At 40.1% G+C, this 19,997-nt stretch overlaps 2 protein-coding genes across 2 annotated transcripts; one reads left to right on the top strand and one right to left on the bottom strand.

Annotated features, from left to right (window-relative positions):
- Positions 1 to 522: 522 nt before the first annotated feature.
- zgc:152951 (uncharacterized protein LOC569013 homolog) lies at positions 523 to 14,853 on the bottom strand. Its single transcript, XM_054786997.1, has 12 exons — positions 14,744 to 14,853; positions 14,609 to 14,678; positions 13,935 to 14,174; positions 13,730 to 13,847; positions 8,567 to 8,719; positions 8,281 to 8,469; positions 5,668 to 5,741; positions 5,289 to 5,486; positions 4,507 to 4,644; positions 3,421 to 3,510; positions 3,205 to 3,348; positions 523 to 992 (listed from the first exon to the last, which is right to left on the bottom strand). Exons 3-12 carry the CDS (start codon positions 14,172 to 14,174, stop codon positions 864 to 866), a joined length of 1,473 nt encoding a protein of 490 aa, XP_054642972.1. The 5' UTR covers positions 14,609 to 14,678; positions 14,744 to 14,853; the 3' UTR covers positions 523 to 863.
- A 306-nt stretch (positions 14,854 to 15,159) lies between these two features.
- On the top strand, positions 15,160 to 19,616 carry c9h3orf38 (chromosome 9 C3orf38 homolog). The gene is made up of 4 exons (XM_054787289.1): positions 15,160 to 15,348; positions 15,632 to 15,807; positions 15,884 to 16,128; positions 18,916 to 19,616. Exons 1-4 carry the CDS (start codon positions 15,222 to 15,224, stop codon positions 19,280 to 19,282), a joined length of 915 nt encoding a protein of 304 aa, XP_054643264.1. The 5' UTR covers positions 15,160 to 15,221; the 3' UTR covers positions 19,283 to 19,616.
- The last annotated feature ends 381 nt before the right edge of the window (positions 19,617 to 19,997 follow it).

Raw genomic sequence — 19,997 nt, 5'->3', positions numbered from 1 at the left:
TGCTGACTCACTTGTCCAACGTTCTTGAAAACGCCACGTTTTCCGTCGAAAACTCGACAAACCACTCCGGCTCACCATTGTTGCATCGAGTTCTCTCGTGTGGCTTAGTCATGTGACGTTCATAAACGAGTCGAGTCTTTTGAACAGCTCTTATGAGTGAACTACGAGAGCCGACTCGCACTTGCATATACAGTAAACACAACACGTTCATATACTGTAGCTTAAATTCTTATATCAGTGAATCGCTTTACATCGTTCACCTAAAAGAGCTGTTCGCAAATGTCACATCTCTATGAGCAATCAATCATCAGTATGACCAATAAGTCACCACATTTCACACTGGTAATGATAAGAGTGTTGTTTGAAATAATTGATTAGATTATCCGTTACTGGAAACAAATAAAGCCACTACTCCCAACACTGGCGATAACTTGACACTAAAATGCTCTCGATGTGTGAAGAATGAGGACTTTGTACATCCAATCTGCATTGGAGTTCCTGAAGTTGAGACATGCATTAATAAAAGATAAAGAGACACTTTATTGATTCTCAAGGAAATGAATAATGTGTTGAATTGTGCATTTAAGATTATGGAAACCTCCTGAGTTGCTCATTATTAGAAAACACGCAGATTATTTTTTTTTAACAAGTTGAAAAAGACGCTTCATGTGCATGCTGCTCTCTGACTCATATTGCTGCAGAACAACGTTTGTTCAGAAACACCTGAAAAATAGTTTTTAAGAGTAGTACAATTAGACGGTAAAGTGCAAACTGTCTCCCTCCCACCAGTAAGATTTGTTGTTGTTGGTTTTTTTTTTTTGCATAAAAGTATCCAACTTAGAGAAGCAGACGAGTGCACGTCTTCAGTGGCTGCTGTTGGAGCTCCAGTCGTACGGGAGGAAGGTTACTTTGGTCTTCCCGGCAGAGATGACCCCCTGCAAGCTGGTCTTCTTGGGGGAGTCACTCATGTGCTCCAGCACCCACTTCAGCAGCTGGGACAAAGACAAGCTGGTAAGTTGGCATAAAAATGAGGTATCGGTTTTCATATCAGTTTTTACATTACGTTATTATTATACAGGTGTGTCCCAAGTGCGGACTGGGCGCCGACTGTTTATTCTTGGCCCGCCGCGCATTCTAAAAACATTATTTAACAAGAAAACTTAAAAAAAAAAAATCAGTAATTTTACAATACGTCAAAATATTAAGAGGAAAAAGAAGCTGTACTCTAACAAGAAAAAGTTGTAACTTTGTTAATACTATTAGGAAAAATAACGTCATTTTAGCAGCATGAAGTTGAAATATTAAAGCGTTATTACATTTATTAATAAAGTCAAAATATTATGGGAATAAAGTCATCCATCCATCCATCCATTTTCTATACCGCTTAATCCTCATTAGGGTCGCGGGGGCATGCTGGAGCCTATCCCAGCTGACTTCGGGCGACAGGCGGGGTACACCCTGGACTGGTCGCCAGCCAATGAATAAAGTCATAATTATCATAATTTATCATTATCATAATTTGAAATAGCTGGATTAAAAAAAATAATTTTACGACTAAAGTCAAAATATGACAAAAAAGTTGTAAACTCTTCATTTTAGTAGAAGAGAGTGAAAATACTGAAGAAAAATTTGAATTATTTTTAAAGTAGTAATATTATGAGAAACAAACAAAGTTGTAATTTTTTGAAAATTAGGTTGGGGAAAAAGTTTTATATTATGGGAATAAAGTCATAATTTCCAGAAGAAAGTTTAAATAGTTGGAGAAAAAAAAAAAAAAAAAAAACAGCAGCAGAAGTGGGAAAAAACAGCTGTAATTTTATGACAATAAAGTCATATTATTTTATACTATATATATACATTTTGTGAGGAAAAAAACAACAAAAAGTTGTAATGTTTGGTAAAATTAGGTTGTGTAAAAAGTTATAATGTCACGAGATGAAGTCAAAATATGATGGGAACAAAGTCATAATTACGAGAAGAAACAACAGCATAAATTAAAAAAAAACTGCTGTAATTTTACGAGAGAATACATTCGAAATATCAATGGGAAAAATGATGTCATTTTGGTGACATTGAGTTGAAATATTAAAGAATCACGTTGCAAGATTGGTTTGGGGAAAAGGTTCTAATTTAGGATGACAGTTGAAATAGTTGGACAATTAATTCATTCAATCCCAGTCCATTTTTCAAAAGACAACCCCTTCAGTTGACTTTTTTTTTAATGTCATATTTTATATTTATATTTAATTTTAGACTATTTTGACTGATTTTTTAAGGCACACAGAATATTGTGTTGTATGACTATATAAACATGGAACCCACCAGAAAAAAAAGTTTGTTTCTACCTTTTTACGTTCTTTAGTAATCAGCAGTAGAACATACTGTAGGTATGTTTCAGGAAAATATCAATGGAGAAAAACTGCTTTTACATTTCAAGCATAACTTTCACTTTTGACACAATTTTTTTGCGTTTGTGACAGCTCAAATATTTAAACAACCATACCACAACATGAACAATACCAAAAAAGGGTTGTTTCACATCAACATAACAATTTATTTACAAATATAACACCATAAACGATTTACAATTTTCACATTTGAAACTAAACTGTGTGTAACCTTCTGCACGCTACACTCCTCCATGCTCTTCCACTTACTCCTTGCTGTCGGGTGTGTTTTTACATGCAAAAGATACATGCTGAACTCTTATAAATGCACTTCTGCCACCTTGTGGCCGTTCTTATGGCTTAAAAGCACTCTAATAATGACATTTTTTAGTGTGCAGTTGCACCATCACCTCTTTTTGCCTCTCACGCAAAAAAACTTAAAAGGTGTATAAATACGTCTTTGGGATCTGGTGTTTGGGTTTATAAAAAAATATAAATATGTCTTTGGTAGTGAATGAGTTAAAAGGAAAAAAAACACCAAAAATGGGGGGAAAATGAGCAAAGAGCGAAGTTCAGACTTACTGTATAATAAGCTCTTTCACCTATACCACAAAGCTGAGATGTAGTTTTTTCGTTACAAAATATTAAAATGGCCCTTGCATCCTTTCATTTTTCGCTATCTGGCCTTCGCTGGAAAAAGTTTGGACACCCCTGTATTATAGGGATATGGGTAATAGAGGCAATATCGAGCATCTGTACTGTAACCATTATTAAAGATATGTACTCTTCTGATAATTAGTGATGTCAGTGCTAGTACCTTCTCATCAGTGCCTCCAAAGTCAGCCTTGTACCACTTGAAGATCTGACTGAGTCGAACTTCTTTTTTCCCGAAATCCACGACACAGGCGTCATCATTCTCCAAGAAGGCTTCAGCTGCTGTGCGCAACTGGCCGTCAATGTCCTGATGATGGCGTTGAGGAGAACAAGGTTAGATTTTTTTAATAAGATGTGTAATTAATAGAAGCATGCATACCTGTGGTGTGTAGGTCTTAATGGGGGGGCAGCCTTTCGCACCGCAGTTCAAGGCGAAGTGAATCAGTGGTTCAGCATCCGGTAGCGCCACCTGGTAGAAAGAACAAGAAGTAATGCAAATTTATGACAGTAGAACCTCCGAGGTGCGACAGTTTGGAGTTCAAACAGAATTTTGGCGGTTTAAGTCAACATGCCTTACACCACGTGAGACTTCAGCTCAGTGAGCTGCACAGTCCGATATAAGTGCAATACGCTCTGGGATCCTCAGAGAATGGTGACAAAACCACGAGTAATTGATAAAAATGCCCATAAAAATGTCTCTGTAACCAGCCAACACAACCATGGTGCATTCATGGACCATTTAACAAAGTGCAAAGTCTCTTCGCGTGACGAAAAAACATTATCAGTGAAGCATAAAGACATAAACAAATAAAAATGGTGGTCGTTTTAACAGTGGTACATGTATGCTGTACACTTTACCTTTATTATTATATATTTATGAATTATTACCAACCTTTGTTGAAGGAGATGTGTTTTCTGCGCAATAAACGGCCTATTTTGGTGGGCCGTGAATGCTGAATCGCAAATGGGAGGGAAATGGGGTCCACTGTAATACAACTGATAAAATATCTATGGTATACATAAAGACATTTGACCTAGCAGAGGCTAACATAACAGGCACGTATCAAACGGACTCAAATGAAAATGACAAGTTTGTAGACAAACTGTGCTGAAAAGATGCTTTTATGTTGCGTAGACATTCATTATACATTTTTTTATTTGAGATCATTTTAAATCATGTGTTCCATATCAGTGAAATAACTGGTAGATTGCAATAAAAACAATATATGTTTAGCTGCTCGACAGTTGTTTCCTGTTTGACAGGTAGAATGTAGAACGTTAAAACAGTTAAAAATGCTTTAATGACGGTGGTAGTTTGAGGCTGGAATAAATGGATTCTCTTTCCGTGATATATATTAAATCCAATTTTGCTTTGATATTCCACTGTGCTGGCTTACCTGCTGTGAATTTAAAAAAACAAAAACAAAAAAGCAACTGTGTGTGATTTCAGTCATCAGCGGCAGACCTGTAGTCGGGGGTCTGTTTTGGAGAAGGGTCTTCTGAGCTGTGCCACGCCCTTCCTGTTCCCTCTCAGGACGCCGTTCTCAATATCCTGCAAGGTGAACACTTCTCCTCCGATCAGGTAGCTGACGTAGTTGAAGAACTAGAGGTGGAAGAGAAAATGTGTCACGACATTGAATCCTGCTTGTGGTCTCGATCAGGGCTTTTCAAAAGCGTGGTGGCACAGTCGGCCTCTCCAATCTCTTCTGCTCCTGAAAAGCAGATTTTTCTGTTTCACCAGTTTTACGGATCGTCATAAAATTTGGCGGGGATGTCTAGCATGACAGGATGCACGAAAAGTTTATATTTTCATTTCCGGTGGCAATTTTGGGCGCAAACCAGGGGTTGTATTTCGACTAAGTAGTCCTAGGGACTTTGACCAAATGAGCCTAGATTAAATCATCATGGTCGCTAGGCAGATGGGCAGTGATATATTGTCAACCAATGACGCCTCAGCTACAGGATGTGGGCGGGCCAAGACGACAAACTTTGATGGTCAATTTGATGATGTGCCACAAAACTGTGAAGGTTAATAAATTAGCTCCACAACATCAGATCTTGATTATCGTTGGTACACACGTTGATGCTACATGTAAGTCACTTCCTGAATTGGTCTCAGCGTGGGGTTGTGACGGTCGGTTCAACGTGGCTCGCAGCTTTAATTTCCGTTGTTTTTCCTCAAGCTGCTGTGCCTCACACTTTGAGAACTCCCTGTTCCAGATGATTCTAAGAGGGGTCCGGTCCTACTCTGTATCTCTGCCACATGTTGGTGGGGGCCCCCAAGCGCAGGTATCCATGGATGACCAAAGCATTGTAGATGTTGATGAAGAAGGCCAGCTTCTCCTCTCGGGACAGCGACAGCAGCTCCACTCTCTGCAGCTGAATGGCCAGCTCACAGTAGCGCTCAAACGCAGGACTTGCTGACATGCCTTTGTAGTCCACAGACTATGAAAACACCAACACATACGTATCATTTCATCCTGCAGTGAATGACATTTCATTTTGGAAAAATGGACAAAATTCATGAGTAATTGATACGGCCATAAAAATATCTATTTTTCCAACCACAGCGGCCCCCCTCCCAACTCCAATAAACCACATCATACCAAACTAAAAATACAATCACCTTGCCATCAGCAGAGAGATGATCTGAGAACAACTTGAGAATCAGCTCACGCAAATACAGGGAGAGCTCCGCCGCTGAGAGAAAGACAGAAAAAAAACCCTAAAGATTAAATTATTCATAAACTATACAGGTGGTCCTCGGGTTACGAACGTGCTCCGTTCCTAGACTTCGATGTAAGTGGAGTTTTAGTATACGGCAGAACTTCTACCTGAATCAGGCGTGTCGAAAGTGCAGCTTTATTTGCCCGTGGCGCATTCTAAAAATATAATTTTACAAGACGACTAATCAAATATTTACAAATTTAAAAAATCAGCAATAATTTTACAAGAATAATGTATAATGATGTATATCATGTATGAAGATATTAGGAGAAATAAAGTTGTAATTTTACTCGAATAACATCATAATATGAGGAAAAATAATTTTAGTTGGGTAAATGTAAAATATATATTTTTTTAACTATGTTTTTTTTTAATATTATGAGAAACAAACAAAACAATGCGTCAAGTTGTAATTTTTGGAAAATTGGGTTGCGGAAAAAGTTATAATATTACGAGAATAAAGTCAAAATATGGGAATAAAGACATAATTACGAAAAGAAAATTTACAAGAAGGAAGTTGAAAAGGAAAATAAAAAAAAAAACAGCTGTAATTTTATGAGAATGTAGTCCATTAAAAAAAAAAAAAAAGATGTCGTAATATGACAAACAAAACAAAATAATGTTGGAAATGTTGGGAAATTCGGTTGTGGAAAAAGTAATAATATGGGAATAAAGTCATAATATTATGAAAAGAAAATTTACAAAGATTATTTAACAATAAAGTTGAAATATTTAAAATTTCAAAAATAACAGCAAAAATGGTGAAAAGAGAAAGGAGCGAAGTTCATACTAATAATAGGCCTTTTCACCTATATGACAAAGCTGAGATGCCGTTTTTTCTTGAAATATATGTAACTTCTTAGCATATCTACATGTCAATATCAAAGTGGCCCTTGCATCCTTTCATTTTTCACTAAGTAGCCCTCACTGGAAAAAGTTTGGACACCCGTGACCTAAAATGATGCCTAAATTAACTCCTAAGTCATTCACACTGTACACAGAACACGTGGAAGACGTATGATGTACAGTAATAAAAACATTACACCTTGTGGTTTGTCTTGCAGGCCTTTCTATCTTCTTAAAATATTGTCCGGAACGATAACCTCCTCTTTTCCTCCCAGATCTCAGTGTGAACTGCATTCTTGTGCTGCGATGGGATGTACCCTTCCGCCAGCGTGCACTGTGGGTAGTTCTGGAGCGAGGCTTGTGTTTACGTCTTTAATCAGTTTTTGGTGGCACATTCATAACCATCGTATGTCGAGGACCACCTGTGCTAAACTATACACACTAGTACATAACATGGCATGAATTTCAATTAGTAGAGAACAGTATGTGTAACATAAACGAGCAGCAGAGGACATGTCAGAAGAAAGTTGTTACCACCACCACCAATGCTTACAAAAGCAGTCATCATTATTGCTGTGTAGCACACATTAGTTTGTTTGGCTTGAGCAAATTTCAGTTAGAAACACAAAGCACAGCCAGGAAAGACAGGAGGCCTCATCTGGACTTTCAACTGATTTCCAGAAATTTGCACAAGTTTTCGATATGTACTACAGTAGTCCCTCGTTTATCGCGGTTAATCAATCCCAGACCCGACCGTAAAAAGCGAATTTCCGCAAAGCAGGATTCCTTATTTATAAATTGAATATTTTCGTAGATAGGAGCATAGAAAACTTGTTTAGGACCTTCTAAATGCAGGTTTTAACATTACTAGAGCCCTCTAGACATGAAATAAAACCCCTATAGTCACGTTTACACTCCTATTACCCAATATAGTAGACCTAATAAGACAAAACAATACAGGAATAGACTTGTGCGTGTTGCTGTAAATGTGTTCCAGTTCTAGGGGAGCTGAGTGGGGGAGCGGACAAGAAGTGACGTCGGGGGTTCAGAGTCGGGTTTTAGCTTGGCGTGGGTTATGGCCGCAACAGTAGCCCGTGTTAGGGATTTTTGTGCCTGCTGTGATATAATTCAAAGCTGCAATAAAAGTCCAGCAATCATGTCTGGTGCTTGTGTGTCTCACCCAACATTATAGCATTACTGACACCTAGTGACCAGTGTAGAGTACTACATATCATCAAAACATCTTTGAATGTATCTTCTGCATGCCTTATATTTGTATTTTATGCTTGAAATGATTAACTTAATCGTAATATATATACAAAATTTGCTTAAATATGCATATTTTTGACTGATAATAGGTGGTATTCAACCACGAAAGAGAATGATTTATTAACTCTTTTATCTTTGAAAACGTGATAGTGTGAGGCCGCAAAATTCGAAGCATGAAGTGGTGAGGGATTCGCATACACTAATGACAAGGCTTCCCAATAGCTAATCAATCAAAACTATTTCTTACCAGCAACTGGCAAGCCAAAACAAGATTCTTACGCATGAAGCAAGCAAGCACAAGGGCAAAGGAGAGAAGCTGAAGAAGGTCAGTCGGCTTGAGCGTGAAAAGTCCACATGTACAAAAGTCCACCACCAGTCCAGCCCACTACCAACCTACCCTTGATGGGACTGCAGGTTGCGGTCTGTCCTGCGTTGAGGGCCGAATGCGGGTCATCCTCCAGCAGCCTGTAAAGCGTGTCCCCGCTGGCACCTCCAAAAGTGGCATCCGCCTGCCCGCAGCCTCGCACACTAACCATGTACTTGTCCACCAACAATTTCTGACCAATGTTCAAGGCCTCTGCTTTGGCTGGCACACACAGAGCCACAGTCAAGTGGATTTCACTACTTTTGTATGAATGACGGAAGCCAGGTTTACAACTGGTCTCTAGTCCTGTCTTCCTTACCCATGCCCTTCTCTTTCTGCAGCCAGGTAAGCAGTTGGTCATGTGAGAAGCTCTTCTTGTATAGAGTCAGCCCCCTTCTGTTCGTGCCAATCACATTGCCATCCTTAAGGTCACCCACCACGTCTGCCAGCTCATCTTTCTCACACTCAAACTCTGACAAGGGGTACAACAAGCCACAATATATTTCTTTATACTTGATAAACCCTCTTACTAACGCGAGATCTCAACTTCATGCACTCAAACTCAGTTTTGTACTCCAGTGGATCCCGCTACAGTCGCGTTTCAGCATTCACAACCACATAAATTTGTTAATTTTTTTGCCAATTTTTTTTCCTCAGATGTTTTTTTCCGCAGAAAACATATCGCAGAAGACACTTGCATCTTCTTCCGCTGTAGAACACATACGTAAACAAGATGGCCGCGGGGCTCCATCGCGGAAGTAGGTGCGAGCGTCTTCGTCACACAAAAATTCACAGGCGAACATTTCAGGAATACGGCGGGAGACAAATATAACGTTGAGCGTTTTGATTTTTTTGAGAAGGCATTTTTGGGATGCAAATGTATTCATCTTTTGAACGCATATTGTTGAGAAACCAAACTCTTTACTCAATTGTCCCCAGCAACTAAGCGGAACTACGTTCTTCATCATGGAAATCTGACCAGAGAGTTACGAGACCAAGTGGGCGGTAAGTCGCTCTTATTGGACTACAATGCGGATGGGGTTGTCGTACTTCATGTCTAGAAATCCGAACTATCCCTTTAATAATAGGCTTTTTCACCTACCGGTAGCTCAGATGCAGTTTTTTCTTGAAATATATATAAACCCTTAGCAAAATATCAAAATGGCCCTTGCATCCTTCCATTGTTCACAATATACTGTAGGCTAGGCTATATGAAGATAGCCAGTGGTAGCGCTATCCTGACAACCTGGCTAAATGCGAGGCTGTAGACCAGGGGTGTCAAACTCGTGCCATGGAGGGCCGAGACACTGCAGGTTTTCTTTCCAGCCAGTCACTAAAGCAGGTGATTTTAATGATCAACACCTTCAGTTTGAGGGAAGGAGCTCATCAATTAAATCACCTGCTGAAGAAACTGGTTGGAGAGAAAACCTGCAGCGTCTCGGCCCTCCAGGGCACGAGTTTGACACGTGCTGTAGACCAACACTTCCTCCTTCTTTTAAGGGCTGTGATGTTGTAAATAAACCCCTAATGGCACCCAATGAATGATGTGTTCAGGCATGCAGGTTGCTGCTTGATATTAAATTGCAACGCTCGCCTTGGACTTCAGTACAGAGAAGATGAACACACACACACACGCACACACACAGTCACACTGTTGAAAGACCAAACGTTGCACGTTTCCTAACCAGTTGGCTCACCTTTAACAAATGTGACTACGCAACATTAGCTCTGTAAACACTGAGCAGTACAATGTACCACGGGAAAAAAAATTGTTTTGTGTAAAAAGAGTCACTGCTACCTTGTATGTGTAGCGGTCATTTTAAATGTAACCAACGTTTTATTACATTTTCCTTACTTGAAAACCTGTTTTGCTTACCTCAGTAGTGCAGTAAGCATCCTGTCGTCCAGGAAGTCTATTTCATAATATAACCAACAGGCTGATGATATCTGCAATACGTCTCCAAGCAGTTGCATGAGAAGATGTTGGCATATGGTGCAAGACCTGTGTTTTGTTTCTTCTTTAGCTTTTTATGGTCAGCCACCCCAGTGAAAGTGAAGCTTGTGAGGCTGGAGAGAGACAGACCAGGCAGTAGGGTCGAGCACTAAATGCTAGCTGCTGGCAGGTGTGCCTGAGGCTGGCCACAATAAAAGGCCACTTCAAATATGCAGTTTTATCACACAGCACAACATAACTTTATTTTTTATACTTGAGTGTCAGTTAAGAATTAGCGAGGCACGCCTGTTGATGCTTTTGTTATGCCTTCCTCATTCCTGTGCCTCAGATTTTAGACTTGATATGACATTTCATATCAATCCACCCAATAAGAATATGACCTTCATTTTTTTCTGGCAGCTCTAGTTTTTGATGTAATGCATTAATCAATAAATGTACCTCTCTTGAGCATGTCGCATATTCTGTTTCAGTGTCAGACCATTAGCAGCATGTGGCTTTGTTTATCAAAAAGGCCATTCTAATGACTTGAAGACATCAATCCTTGGCCTGATTGGCAATTAGGGTTATATCATAGCTCAGTGGCCAGAGCCTGATGGGGAAGAAATCATGACATATTTCAAAAAAGGTGTAGTATCCCAGGCATCAAATGATTTTGATTATTCTGCGGGTTTTAAGGTAAAACTAGAGGCATAACAGAGAGACAAGATAATGATTGGGTGAAAGGGAAAAGCAGGGCCATTCCATGTCAAATCAATGGGTGGAACCACACCCCCTCAGATTTTGCTCATATTCACATAAAATAGTCTCTATACCATACAAAACAGGAATCAAAAAGATTTTTTTTTAAACTCTACTTATTAAGGGAGTAATTAAGGACAAAATACTTTGCATTGCTGTTAGCGACCGTGCGGCCACGCCCATTTATCTTTAACTATAATCCTTATTTTCCCCAAAACTATTAGTGCTAGGTTAACCAAACTTTGCTCCTTGTGGTTGTTTTTCATGCAGTCAGATTTACGGTATTCTCAATACTTACTAAGTTATTCAAGATTTCTGAAAATTTTGGGGGGTCATTTTTGGGCCCCAAAATCTTAGGTCTCCCTGAACCGATTTTTTCAAGATTTACATGCTATGTTTTTTGGTACCTCTAGGATGTAATATCAAGAAACCTTGCTGCAGAGAAAAATTACAAGATGTGTTAGTATGTACTATGTTTATTGTACCCTGACAAAATCACTGAAATTATGGAACACTCAAACTGTTCAATTTCCCTCATTTTGCAGCTCGAACTCAAACTTTAGCCTTGATTTGGATAAAGGCATAACACTATGATGACACTGACAATTCCCTTGAAACAAAATGCAAATATAGAGTCAAGACAAGTGACAAGAGTGAATGACATTTTCACGTTGGCCTATCGACATCATAGTGATCATTTCTATGCTCATAGTAGCGCTGGGTCTTACCTCCAGCTTGTCCATTGGTTCAATTATGAGGTTTCGCCTCATCAGTATGTTGCATTGCCTGACCATTATTTGTTCTGACAAGTTACGAAAAAGATAATAGAATTGAGGTTTAATCAAAGAATTTACACCTGGCAGGTTTCCAGTGCCTGGAAAAAGGATGACAGCATTGTCTCTGGTCATCTTCATATCTTAGTAAATAAACCTCAAGGTGATGATAACACACTGTTACATCTGGATTGGAGGTCACAGTAGGCCACCTGCAGATACTCCACTCCTCCAAACCAACAAGTCTACATCTCCTTTGGACCAATTTGAAATAACATGTAATCCTTTTTTGTGTACAAAACCGTCCTAATAGGTAGTCCTAATTTTGTCCCAACTGTGCAGGAGAGAGTATCTTCTGTCATGATTGACACGCTATGTAATTGCTGGACTGCTTATCAAATTTTATAGGGTTTGCAACACAAAATTATTCGATTCATTCTTCAGTCCGGTACATTTTCAAAGCTATGACAGAAGCACCGAAAGACACTATAAAAACGTGTCAAAACACTGGCAACATGGAGTAATTAAGGTGACTATCAACTGATCCAACACACCCTGAGCAAATGTTTGCTAACATGTCTTTTTGTGCCTCTGAACGTTGCATTGTACCCAAGACACCAGCTTGTCTGTCACCTCTGTCTATTTCAAAGCTGAAGACCTTTGTAACGAGATGATCACATCTCTAATTTGGATTCTAAGGGTCAGTCGCTTGGCACCAAAAGGCCAAGCATGCCAAGTGATTAGTCTATGTCTTCTTAAATATGTCGTCAAACATCTGGCATCATTTATTCAATGCCAGGTCAAATGCCGCATGATTAGCCCAATAAATCGGTGGTATCCAGACCTGCATGGTTTTACACCCACAAAACATATTTATATTGTATGTTTATAGATTGAGAGTAAAACAATATTTGCATTTAAATGTGATTATTGATTACAACCACTAATCACAGAATAAACTGATGATCTAAGCATGTACATCATGCACACGCAAGACATGCAAGACATGAAGTTGGGGCAATGTGGGAGGATGCAACGGCCGGGTGCTCATGCATTTTCTCATTTTTCTCTGCAATAAGGAAACACACCCTTCTAATGTTTTTGGTATTACATCCTAGAGATACCAAAGAACACAACATGCAAATCTAGAAAAAATCGGCTCAGGGAGACCGAAGATTTTGGGGCCCAAAAATGACCACCTAAAATTTTCAAAAATCTTGAATAACTTTTTAGGTATATAGAATATTGTAAATGTGACTGCATGAAAAACTACCTTAAGGAGCAAGGTTTGGTTAACCTAGCACTAAGACCTAAAAATGTCTATTTTGAATACAAGTGACTGTTGGAATGATTAGATTCAGCTCCAGAACCCTCCCCTTCACTCTTCAATATGCCCCTTATTAAACACATTTAAAGTATAGAAAATGTAAGATGATCCATCTCACGGTAACTATGTTGCGTTCAAACACCACCGAACAAAGTGCAAAATGTCAACACTTGACAAAAAAAAAACGAAGACATAAACATGTCAAAATTGAGGCCTTTTTACCTGTATAATCACGTATTTATAAATTATTGACGGCTTTACCGTGTGAATCAGATGTGTTTTCTGCGGAAAAACAGGCCCATTTTGGAGAAAAATAGGCAACACTTTTGCGGGGATCCACTGTATTGTATGTGAAACCAGACACTGGCACAGACATCCTCTGATAGCGGGATTCCGTGACGCTGCGTGAATATGCACACGTTCATGGTGATGTCCTGCTTCCCTGCGTTCTTTGTGAAATGCGCAAATGAATAAATATCTCTCCAGTGAGCCCAGTTTTGTGAGATCTCTGTGTAAAAGTTGTATAATTGTTAATAAAGGTTTTCGATGAGAACTGTTTGACTCTGAAACAAAAAAAACACAATCTCTCTGATTGAGGTCAATCGGTGTCCCAGAACAGACTGTGTTTGACTGTGAAGGCTCCACTTTATGGTGATGTTAAATAAAAGGAAGAATCTATACATCTCTCACCGCGATCCGTGTCCCAAGCAGCATCCTCTGACTGGTTATTCTCTGGTAGCGGTGGAGCATCAGCTGGAAGAGGCTCCTCCTTGACCATCGTAACCAGCTTTTCAAGCTCCCCTGGAGCCTGCAGACGTGGCACACGTCAACAAACTGTACTCCGCACAAGTTCAAAGTGTGTCATTTTATTTTGAAATGTTTCTTTTCTCCTCACCAAATTCTGCAAGTCAGAGTTGCCCCCGATATGAATGTTGTTAAAAAAGATCTGAGGGACCGTGCTCCGCCCTGTCAGCTCCTTCACCTTCGCCCGTAGCTCTGGATGCTTCCCGACGTCGACGTCATATAACGGCACTCCCAAGCGAGCCAACGTGGCTTTAGCCTGCAGGCAGTGTGGGCAGCCTTGGATGGAGTACACTGTCACCCGACCCTTGTCGCTGCTTTCAAAGTCCTCCATCTACAGCAGCAACAGAAAGACAACAGCACAAATGGAATGCTCAAGGGTGCTAGAGGGGTCATGGATTCTGTACGCTGTTACAAGGAATGTACCACACTTATCTTAGACTATGCAGTACACACACAAGGTCAGTGATTTCTCTCTTTTTAATGTTAATAGAACCAATAACGCCAAAGTCATTTAAAACAGTCCAGTACAAGGTCCATTATTTTTTTAGAGTCATTTAATGCTTTGTCATGTATCTTGACACTTATGGTATTCAAAGACCTCATGAACCTAATTATATAATGTTTACCTTGCTAGCTTACGGAGTCACATTTGAAGACATTTAAAAAGTCGTTGCACAACAACTATCTGAGAGGGAGAAACAGTCGAGGCGTGACGTCATTCCCGTGATAAGCGACATTACCTGGATAAGGAAATGGTTACGTTACCTTCCAGTGTTTAAATCCTCTGTTTGCTCGGGGAATACGCTGTTAAATGACAGCGTTGATTATATCGGGCCTGTTGAAACCATAGATATTAGTACACTGTTAGAATTGTAAGAACCGGAATATGTTATATCTTACATTTAGCCAGCGGAAGTACACGGAGCCTCTGAGACATGAACAATACTGTAAAGTGAAAGAGCTGCTGGCTGCCGCAGCTAGCTTGCTGATTTCTTGACGCGTTCAAGTGCTCCCCGGAAATCCGAGACTCCAAAATTCTACGAGAAATTACGAAACAAATATTAAATATACTTTTTGTCTTTTATAATTGTGGGTAATTCATATTCACGGGCAAAATAGTAACGAAGCTAACATTATTTTTTTTTCGTATTTGTTTTATATCACGTTAATGTACCGTCGCTGAGTTATTTTGTACCGTCCGCCTATAAAGACCCTTAACATCAAGTATACCAGAGAAACATTGATTTGTTAATACGAAAGCCATTTACCATCTGGAATGGTAAACGTTACCGCGGAACCATTGTTCCGTAGCTAGTTCCTGCACGGGCATGTTTCCAGTCGGTTCTTGTTGTTATGCTAGTTTACGACTGCGGCGGGGATGGCGGGGCTGTCGGGCCCAGCACGAGATGGGTGTACAAAAATACTCAATTTATTGTCGAAGGCCGACCTTCTTTCACTGAGTGACACCGTTACAAATAAGATGATTGTAGTGGAGAACGTTACAGGTAAATGTATGTTCCGCGATAGATAATGGACTGTTTAGCTAGCATGTCACAGTGTCCATTCAATATAATGACACATAACAACATGTTTTCTTAAGCCGACATTACTTTGTTACCAACTATGCAATCAAAACATACCTGGACTTATTTACCAGCTGCACTGGGTTGTTGTTGCTCCTCAGTCTGGTGATGGTGTATATCTGAAACTGTTCTAATGTTGGCATAACTTATTTATCATGTATTCAGTGTGTAATGGTCCTTTGCCTTCTTTGAATGTTCTACACAGAGGCTGCAGAGGCAATCCTCTCCTTCACTAGCAATGCAGAGGAGCTCCTGAGGAGGAAGAAGGTCCATCGTGATGTCATTTTCAAGTACCTGGCCAAAGAAGGGGTGAAGATGCCCCCCAGTAGTGAGAAGCACCAGCTTGTGAAGAGGGCGCTGCAGCTATGGTCAAATACGGAGGTAGGGGCATGTTTTTTTGTAGTAGATGGCTTGTAGTTGTTGGATTATCTTGATCATTGATGTTCCACTTTTGAAGGTGTCGATTGAAGAACGTTTGCCGGGTACGACTGATCACACGAGACAAAGGTCATTGGCAAACACACCCCAGGACACCGCAGACGTGAAAAATGATGCTACCTTTGACATTTTGGCACTTGGGCAGCAGTTCTGCCATTGGTTCTTCCAGCTTTTGAACAGTCACAATCCCTCACTGGCCCAACAGCCTCAGGACTGGGGGCCGCAACACTTCTGGCCAGATGTGAAGCTCCGCCTTATTGCCAGGTATGATTGTCAGCGTATAATGATACGGTATCGCACAAAGGTTTGCAACATCCAAGATATACAGGAATAAAAATGTACTGTACACTTTCAAGCCACAATATTTAGGGATGTCCGATATTATCGGCCACCGATAATTATTTGGCCGATACTGGCATCCAAATGCGACTGTGTTTTTACTGGTCCATTGCACGTTCTAAAAATATAATTTTACAAGAAAACAAAACAAAACAAAAAAAACAACAGCATTAGTTTTAAAAGTCAAAATACTAAGAGAAAAAAGTGGTAATCTGATGAGAAAGTCATAATTTTATGAGAATAATGTAATATTGTGAGGGGGAAAATGCTCATTTTATTTTTTTTACGGGTATTATTATGAGAAACAAACAAAATAGCCAATAAAGTTGTACTTGATGGACAGTTAGTTTGCGGAAAAAGTTATAATGCTACGGCAATAAAGTCAAAATATGTGAATGAAGTTACAATTTCGAGAAGAAAATGTACAAGGAAAGTTGAAATAGTTGCAGATAGTTAGCAGAAATGGGAAACAGCTGTCATTTTAGTCAAAATATTAAAAGAAAAAGTCGTGTTCTAAAGAGAAAAATGTCACAGTTTTACAAGAATAAAATTGCAATATTTTGAGGAAAAGTAATTAGTCATTAGTGAAGTAATTCGTAATACTAATTACGAGAATAAAGTCAAAATATGATGGGAATAAAGTCATTATTAGGAGAAAATTTACAAAAATAATGTTGAAATAGAAAAAAACAGCAGAAATGGGGAAAAACAGCTGTTATTTTAGTCAAAATATCAAAAGAAAAAGTCGTGTTCTGAAGAGAAAAAAGTTACAGTTTTACAAGAATAAAATTGTAATATTTTGAAGGAAAGTAATTAGTAGTAATTAGTCGTTAGTAAAGTAATTAGTAATACTAAACAAAAAAGATGTTTTTTTTTAAAAGTTGTAATACTATGAGAAACAGACAAAACAACCAATGAAGTTGTGCTTGTTGGAACATTAGGTTGCGTAAAAAGTTAGAATGTTACGAGAATCAAGTCAGAATATGAAATGGGAAAAACAACTGTAAATTTACCAGAATACACCTGCACATCCGTTTTCTATGCCGCTTGGAGCCTGTCTATCCCAGCTGAGATCCCAGCTGAGTTTTAGCCGAGAGGCGGGGTACACCCTGGACTAGTCACCAGCCAATCGCAGACAAATCCATGTAGACAAACAACCATTCATACTCACATTCATACCTATGGACAATTTAGAGTCGCCAATTAACCTTACATGTATATTTTTGGAATGTGGACGGAAACTGGAGCAACCGGGCGAAAACCCACGCAAACAGCGGCGATTCGAACCCAGTTCTTCCCGATCTCCTGACTGTGTGGCCAACATGCTAACCACTAGGCCACCAAGAAGTCAATTTGCTAGAACAGTTGGAAAGAAACAAAAAAACAACAGCAAACATGGAAGAAAAAAAAAACAGCAACAACCAAAGGTCATTTTTCACTTACCGTAAAGCACCGTGAATAAACCGCACTTTTTTTCCACTGGTAAGAAGCAAAAAATCGGGGTGCGGGTTATATACGATGACAGGTCTGTGACCACATGCAGAAATTGACTACAAGTCCATTTTAGAATAGCCGTCTGTGGGTCAGACAGTTGCTTTGACTTTAGCGCCCTCTGCTGTACAGTTGCTGAAAATGCTTGTGTATGCAACTAACTTATCTGACGGCTGTCTGTATTTTCACACAGTGAAACGATCTCTATATACACTGAAGCTAACCTAAGCTTCCATTAAAACATTGCAGATGATGTAAAATACAATACAACGTTGGAGTTTATTCAAATTCACACTGAAGCAATGCTGTGTTATGTACAATACATGGATAACTGATCCGCATGCGCAGAACGCCGCTCTATCACCGCTCGCGTCACTGCTAAACCAACATTCGCTACCGTTAAATCAAGGCTAAAGCAACGCTGGCTTCAGTGCTGCACCGCTAGGACAACACCCGTGTTTTCTTTTTTTTTTTTTCCCATTTTGTGACGAGCGTTGTCGAAATTCGGCCCCCTCTTCCTACCGTTCAAGGGACGCTACAGCAAAGTTCGGGCGGTGTGACCGGGCCTGTACCCTCTCAAAATGCCACGACAATCTTTCACCACAGCGTTCAAACTCTCCGTCTGCCGGTATGCAGAAGAGTTTAGGAACCGGGCAGCAGGACGGCAGCACGGTGTGGATGAGTCAGTCATCCGGCGTTGGAGAGCGGACATCATCAGCAAGTTGACGGCAAACTTTTCTTACATGAATTCCATTGCAGATGAATTGATGGACGGCAGATTTCTCCTTTCTTCTATTTGAAATTGCTTAGTACCTTTACGCATGTTAATTTGAGATGAAAGAGTTGGCAAGCATTTATGAACTAAAACATTTTTTTCCCCGCCGTGAGCCTGAAAATGGGGGTGCGGTTAATACACGGCTGCGGTTTATACACGGTGCTTTACGGTACATCACAAAGCTGAGATGCACACAATATTTTCCTGAAATACATATAACTTGTAAGTATATCTACTTGGGCTGCTTTACAACAGGGGTCACCAACACGGTGCCCGTGGGTGCCAGGTCACCCCTAAGGACCACATTAGCCTGAAAAACGCTTGCACTTAGAGAAAATATAGAAACAAAGGTGGAAGGAAAAAAAAAGTGGCCCTTGCAACATTTAATTTTTCAGTTGGAAAAAGTTTGGTGACACCTGCTATAAGCTAAAAAAAATTTTCCTCAGAGCTGGAAGTGAACAGATGGAAGAGTTCCTGGGTGCTGAGCTGGTCAGCTGTCGTCTCCTGGCCTTGACCAAGGAAGAGCATCTCCTTCTCAGCCCCAACCTGGAGCCGCATGGCCTCAAAGTGCTGGCCTCCCCCCACGGACTGGTTCTGGTGGCCGTAGCCGGGACCATCCACAGGGACGCTGCCTGCCTGGGAATATTTGAGCAAATATTTGGACTCATTCGCTCACCACTAGACAATAACAGCTGGAAGATCAGATCAGTCACCTTGAAGATCAGGGGGCAGGACGCTCTGATGGGGATGCAGATGTCAGCACCCGCCCTTAGTTACAACTCCAGTGACCTCTTGCTGCTTTGCAGTTTATAACATTGAAGACTGTTTTTATTTGATTACATTGTTTGACATTGTTTTATTGATGAACCTGCTCCAAGGCAGATTGTGTTTTAAAAGTGGAGTGGCTCACATAACTCTCTTTCCGTGGCATGTCGATCAACACTGATGCACAACGACATGCATGGAAGTATGTCAGTTATGTTACTTAAAAGCGTGACTGTGTCATGTTTGCTTTTCCAGCTCTCATAACAGTTTTCTGTTGAATTTTACTTTGTTGTGACGTATACCAAACTTTGGTGACTTGTGCCTTTATTAACACTTCATATGAGTGCAGACATGTACATATGTACCATATCAAATAAAGAAATTATATTGACACATTATTCATATTGTGTCAACTGTCCATCACTGCAGTCACATGTTGCTATAATTATCTATTGCACGAGGACCGAGCGGAAAACGGCTGCTCAAGTTGAAGCTGTTTCCCTGTAGACCGCCTACAAGCACAACGATTGGGTCTGCGGTTTGTTGCTAACGTGTGATTGGTCGCTCCCAATTTCTCCCCTCCTATGATATTCTCGGTTCAGTTTGACTCGCCCACCACTTGGTGGTGCTGGGTGGTTGTCCAAACCACCAAATATTTGAAATGATTTAATTTGATGTTCATATACCTGTATACCAGGCTGTGCCCTGCGATTGACTGGCGAGCAGTCCAGCGTGTACCCCGCCTCTCGCCCAAAGTCAGCTG

The sequence above is a fragment of the Dunckerocampus dactyliophorus genome, chromosome 9 (genome assembly GCF_027744805.1).
Source record: "Dunckerocampus dactyliophorus isolate RoL2022-P2 chromosome 9, RoL_Ddac_1.1, whole genome shotgun sequence".
Lineage (NCBI taxonomy): Eukaryota > Metazoa > Chordata > Actinopteri > Syngnathiformes > Syngnathidae > Dunckerocampus > Dunckerocampus dactyliophorus.
Note: the sequence above shows the minus strand (reverse complement) of the source record. Positions and strands in the feature narration are given on the sequence as shown.

What these genes read in the sequence shown, in the direction of transcription:
- zgc:152951 (XM_054786997.1), bottom strand. Translation starts at nt 14,174, where the DNA reads ATGGAGGACTTTGAAAGCAGCGACAAGGGTCGGGTGACAGTGTACTCC. An exon ending in AACCTGCAGTCCCATCAAGG is followed by an intron (nt 5,742 to 8,280) that starts GTAGGTTGGTAG and finishes TCTTTCTCTCAG; the next exon opens with CGGCGGAGCTCTCCCTGTAT. An exon ending in ACATGTGGCAGAGATACAGA is followed by an intron (nt 4,645 to 5,288) that starts GTAGGACCGGAC and finishes TTCCACCTCTAG; the next exon opens with TTCTTCAACTACGTCAGCTA.
- c9h3orf38 (XM_054787289.1), top strand. Translation starts at nt 15,222, where the DNA reads ATGGCGGGGCTGTCGGGCCCAGCACGAGATGGGTGTACAAAAATACTC. An exon ending in TGTAGTGGAGAACGTTACAG is followed by an intron (nt 15,349 to 15,631) that starts GTAAATGTATGT and finishes TGTTCTACACAG; the next exon opens with AGGCTGCAGAGGCAATCCTC. An exon ending in AAGCTCCGCCTTATTGCCAG is followed by an intron (nt 16,129 to 18,915) that starts GTATGATTGTCA and finishes AATTTTCCTCAG; the next exon opens with AGCTGGAAGTGAACAGATGG.